The sequence below is a fragment of the Gekko japonicus genome, unplaced genomic scaffold (assembly GCF_001447785.1).
Source record: "Gekko japonicus isolate JY-2015 unplaced genomic scaffold, Gekko_japonicus_V1.1 scaffold971, whole genome shotgun sequence".
NCBI lineage: Eukaryota > Metazoa > Chordata > Lepidosauria > Squamata > Gekkonidae > Gekko > Gekko japonicus.
In genome coordinates, this window is record NW_015173151.1 from 303590 (window position 1) to 308876 (window position 5287).

General features: G+C 47.5%; 1 protein-coding gene across 1 annotated transcript in view; it reads right to left on the minus strand.

The window, feature by feature from the left end:
* LOC107119778 (soluble scavenger receptor cysteine-rich domain-containing protein SSC5D-like) overlaps window positions 1-5287 on the minus strand; it is a 26172-nt gene that overhangs the window by 16082 nt on the left and 4803 nt on the right. Inside the window, 2 exon segments of the mRNA XM_015422372.1 lie at window positions 1948-2055; window positions 3807-4121. Coding sequence (XP_015277858.1) covers window positions 1948-2055; window positions 3807-4121 — 423 coding nt within the window.

Sequence of the window (5287 nt, forward strand, 5' to 3'; positions counted from 1 at the left end):
GAGGGCTGGAGATCACTGAAAATTACAACTGTTCTTTGGGTAGCAGAGATCAGTTCCGCTGGAGAAAATGGTGGACTCTGTGTCATTATACCCTGCTGAGGTCGCCACAGCACATTGAAGCTGAGTGCCCAAGGCCTTGGCACTCTCCCAGAGCCTCTTTCTAGAGCTTGTTGTATTTATTTCCACAACGGGCCTTATTCCTAGTAATAAATATTTCTTTTGATATAATTTTATTTCCTGTAGCTTGACCCTTGTAGCATTCATAGCACACTGTAAGATAGGGAAGAGTAGTACGGTTAAAGGTAAAAGTAAAGGTTTCCCTTGCTCGAAAGCTAGTTGAATCTGACTCTAGGGGGCGGTGCTCATTTCTGTGGTCATGTGCCCGGCATGACTAAACGCCGAGGCACACAGAATGCTGTTACCTTCCCACTGAAGCAGTACATATTTATCTACTTGCAATTTCTTGCTTTTGAACTGCCAGATTGGCAGGAGCTGGGGCCGGAGGCAGGAACTCATTCTGTCACACAGCACTAGGGTCTCGAACTGCCAAACTACAAACCTTCTGGTCTGCAGCTCTGCATCTTAACCAGGCCTGTAGCCAGGATTTTTTTTAGTCGGGGGGGCATTTAAGTTTCTTAGGGGCACTGGCTAATGGAATTAAAGGTAATTTAATTAAAGTTAAATAGATGTTCTGGAAGAAATAGGTGCTGTCCGGCTCTACGCTTCCACTGTAGCCAGCCCTTCGCACCAAATAGCTGTACAGGAATACCTGGCTCCTTCCCCACACTCCAAATCGGAAGCTTCTCCTTCTGAATTTTGCTGCGCCAAGCTATTGTTAAAGGTCCAGGAGAGGCATCTCTAAAAAGGTGTAACCCTATTCAAACCTTCCCTCTATGCAACCCAAATCTATGCAACCACTGTTCCCTCTAAGCTGAGTTAGTGTGAGCTAGCTCACAGTTTTTTAGCCTCCAGCTCACACATTTTTCTCTTAGCTCAGGAAGGAGGGCTCCAGAACGAACTAATTTATGCAGTAGCCAAATCGCTCACTCACAACTTCAATGCCAGTAGCTCACCAAGTAGAATTTTTGCTCACAAGACTACACAGCTCAGAGGGAACATTGTATGCAACCCAAACCACAGAATGCCACGATCAGAGTAGATAACATAAACTGCCACATGGGGCCTGCCAGAGCACATAGATCCAGCCCCCCCCCCCCCAAGAAAGGTGCTTGGTAGCTTGTGTCTTTGCCACAAATGCCATTTTACCATGTGGAAGCTGAGCAGAAAAATCTCCTCTGGGTAGCACTTCCAAGTCAGGACTAATCAAGAGAGATGGTCAGAGAGGGCACTGTCAGAGGAGAGACCTGTCTGGGCTTTGTGTAGCACCTTTAACCCCGGCATTGGGTCACCAACCGACAAGTGGGACCTGGAGTTCTCTCAGAATTACAACTGAACTCCAAGCCACAGAGGTCTGTTCATCTGAAGGAAATGACGGTTTCTAAGGGTAAATTCTATGGTGTACCATAGAACCTGAGAAAAATCTAGGTCCTAGAATGACATCACAATTTAGAGTCGCCAACTCCTGTTTGTGAAATTCCTGGATTTTTTTGGGCGGGTGAGGTACAGCCAGGGGAGAGTGGGGTTTGGGGAAGGGAGGGACCTCAGTGGGATATAATGCTATACAATCCACCCTCCAAATCAGCCATTTTCTCCATGGGAACTGATCTCCATAGCCTGGATATCAGTTGTCATTCCAGGGGCTCTCCAGGTCCCACCAGGAGGTTGGGAACCCTACATCACATCTCCACTGTCCTCCCCAATCTCTGCCCTCCTCCCGCCAAGCCAGACTTGGAAACCCAACCCAATATCCTTTAATGCAACTCTAGAGATGCATATTTTGCAGGTGAACCAGGGAAACGTTGGATTTCCGGTTGCCTGCACACTCACCCCCCGCAGGTACAGAAGGTGCTGGTCTTGTAGACATTACTGCCTCCATGTTGTCTTCTTTGACAGTTGGGGGAGGAGAAAAGGCGGTGAAAGGAGGGGAACGCTGAACTGTTAAAGGAGAAAGGGGGAGAATTCAGTCAGCCTTGTTGGCTGAGAGAGCTTCAGCAAGCTACAGAACCATCTTACTTCAGGGACAGCAGTCTATTTTAGGGCTTTATTTTACACCCAGTTCCTACCATTAAGCACAAACCTCACAAGCAACCCTGCTGCTAATAGGTACTCAGCCAACTGGATACATTTTCCCTTCAGGGCCAACAGGATTAGGATGTGAGGCTCGGAGGGGGGGGTACACACCAGGGCTGGCCTTTGCTGCTACATGGAGCAGGTATGCTCCATCTTCACTTGCTGTCTGCTTTAAATGTGATTACGTGAAGGCTTTCTCTATGCAGAAACCAATTGGCTCAATGCAACCTCAGACTCCTGCAAGGAAAGGAAGTAAAGATGATTTAGAAGCCTCACAGAGAAAGTTAAGGGCCTCTGTTTTTGAGAAACTGAAGCTTCTCAACTAAAACCACTCTCCTCTATAGATAAAGGGAGATCAATGTATGGTCTGAGTTTGGTCCATAATTGTGTATACTGAAGGATGTTATTATGAGAAAGCAGTGATCCATAGGAGTCCTAGGAGATGAGGCAAGATTGACCTGTTTTAAATATATTAAATAAATTCATATTCTGCCTTTCCAGCTTTTGTGCTGGAGCGTTGAGGGTTGAATCCTCACATCTTGAACAGCCAGCATCATTCCCTGATCTAGGAACTCCAACGGCAGGTTGCAGTTACTCAACACTTTGGGGAAATGTATTTTGTTCATACACTTTCTAGGAATGTGTCCCAATGGTCACCCGCTGAAATTATTTATTTAGTATATTGGTGTTCTGCTTTTCTTCCCAGTGGGGGACCCAAAGTGGCTGATGCGACACAGGATAAAAACAGCAAATACAACAACAAACAAGAAACGGGAGGGAAGATTCCAATAGCTAACTGGGTCTTCTCTCTCGGCTGGCTGATGTTCCGCCCGGGTCTACGCTCCAATACTCAGGCTAAGAGCTGCGAGGCAAGAGTCCTTTCATTCTTTCTTTTAGCTTGTGTCCAAGGGGCTTGTACTTCTGGACACCCCTGGCCTTAAATACCTGTGTGCAGAGGGGAAAGCAAACTCAAGGAGGTGTTACTCAGGTGCTTCTAATTAGAAGGATCTTGCTCGGTTCATCCCCTGCCAGGAATGAATCTGTACAATTGGACTATAGCTGGGGAGACCAGGGATCAAATCAAATCCTCACTGTACCATGAAGTCCACTGGGTCACCTTGGGCCAGTCGCTCCCTCAGCTTAACCTAGCATCACAGGGTTGTTGTGAGGGGAAAACTGAGAGAGGAGACCATGGAGGATTCTGCATTGCCGTTTCCCTCGTTTTACCAAAACAACCTTGGAACAGAAATTCCCCTCTGCACTGCATGCCGCTTTCATTTCCTTTGATCATCGGATTTTTTGGTACCCTCTGCACTGCATGCCACGTTCACGTTCTTTGTTCATCGGGTTTTATGATACCTTCTGCATAGATGTATGGCCATTCAGAGTGGCCCGGGGGTATCTGAATGTGGTTTTGAGCTACACCTTTCCCTCAGTGTTGAGAAAATGTGGAGCAAATGCCAGATGCAGAATCGCCCCATGTATGCTGAGCTTCTTGAAGGAAAGGTGTGATAATTTAATAAATCAGTTCCTGGTAGTGGGGCAAGATATTTAGTCTCCTCTGTCATCCTGTGGGACCAGAACAGCAGTTAAGTTTTCTGTCGTGACAGCCCCACCTGAGCAGATGACGCTGGCGTCCTCCTCGTGGGTGCAGACGTGCCTGCGAAAGCCTTTATGGCGGCAGGTCCGAAGGTACTGCTCGGTGCCCAGGCAGCGCACCTCATTCAGCCAGATGGGACCAGTGCCTTCACCAAACCAGGCTCCATGGGGTGCGGAAAGAGCCTCCCCACAGTCCAGTTCTCGGCACACCACGGTTGCATCCAGCACGTCCCACTCGTCATCGCAAACCGTCCCCCATTCGCCTCGGTGAAAGATTTCCACCCGTCCTATGCAGAGATTTGAAGATCCTGACAGACGTACTGAGAATGGGCCTGCCAAGATAAGGAGAAGTTACCAGGCTGCGTAGAAATCTGTCTGCTCTCTCCCTCTTTGAGGAGGAGGATATATCCAGGGCTATTTTTGGGCAGGAACGCACAGGAACGGAGTTCCGGGTGGCTCCCGAGTTGGCCACACCCAGCAGGAACTCATTAGCATAATAGGCCACACCCAACAGCAGAAACTCATTAGGACTGGCTACATTAGGGGTGTGTGGCCTAACATGCAAAGGGGTTCCTGCTACAAAAAAAGCCCTGGGTTTTGACAACAAACAAGGTAAACAGAATAAGAAGCAAAAGGTGGGTGTGGCTGGATGGCCACATTTCTGATAACACGGGGGTGTGGCCTAATATGCTAATGAGTTCCTGCTGTTGGGTGTGGCCTATTATGCTAATGAGTTCCTGCTGGGCTTTTTCTACAAAAAGATCCCTGGATATATCCATTTTGAAGGCCGACATGCCAGTATGAAAACTGATCTACCTTCATTCCGGTCCATTTTCACTTTCCAATTTTCTAAATAATATTCTTGTGTCTTAAGAAGTTTCCCCAAGACAAAACCTTGTGAGGTCAAAGAAACTGACTCAGATTGGGTGTGTGTGTGTGGAATACCAACCCTAAATTAGGGTTGCCAACCTCCAGGTGGGGCCTGGAGATCTCCTGGTATTACAATTGATCTCCAAATAACAGAGATTAGTTCCCCTGGAGAAAATGGCTGCCTTGGAGGGTGGACTCTATGGCAATATATCCTGCTGAGGCCCCTCCCCAAACCCTGCCTCCCCCAGGCTCCACCCACAAAATCTCCAGGTATTTTCCACCCTAGAGCTGGCAAAATATCCAATATATTTGTTCACTAGATGACACTGGGGTCAGAGCAGCACATGGAGTCCAAGTACGTGTTGCTCCAAAGGTATTTATTTATTTATTATTTCGATTTATATCACGCCCTTCCCGCAAGCTGTCTCAGGGCACCTCACAGCAGGAAATATAACACAGTCTTAAAATGATCCAATCAAATAAAATAACAATATATAAATAATTCAGAGGGGGGTGTCTGTGTCTGAAAAGGGCATGGGAGAAAGGCAGGAGCCCCTCCTCCCCACAAGTAGCAATGCAAGCCAAAATCTACTCCCTCTGATCTTTACAGTAACATTCCTGCAGCTGG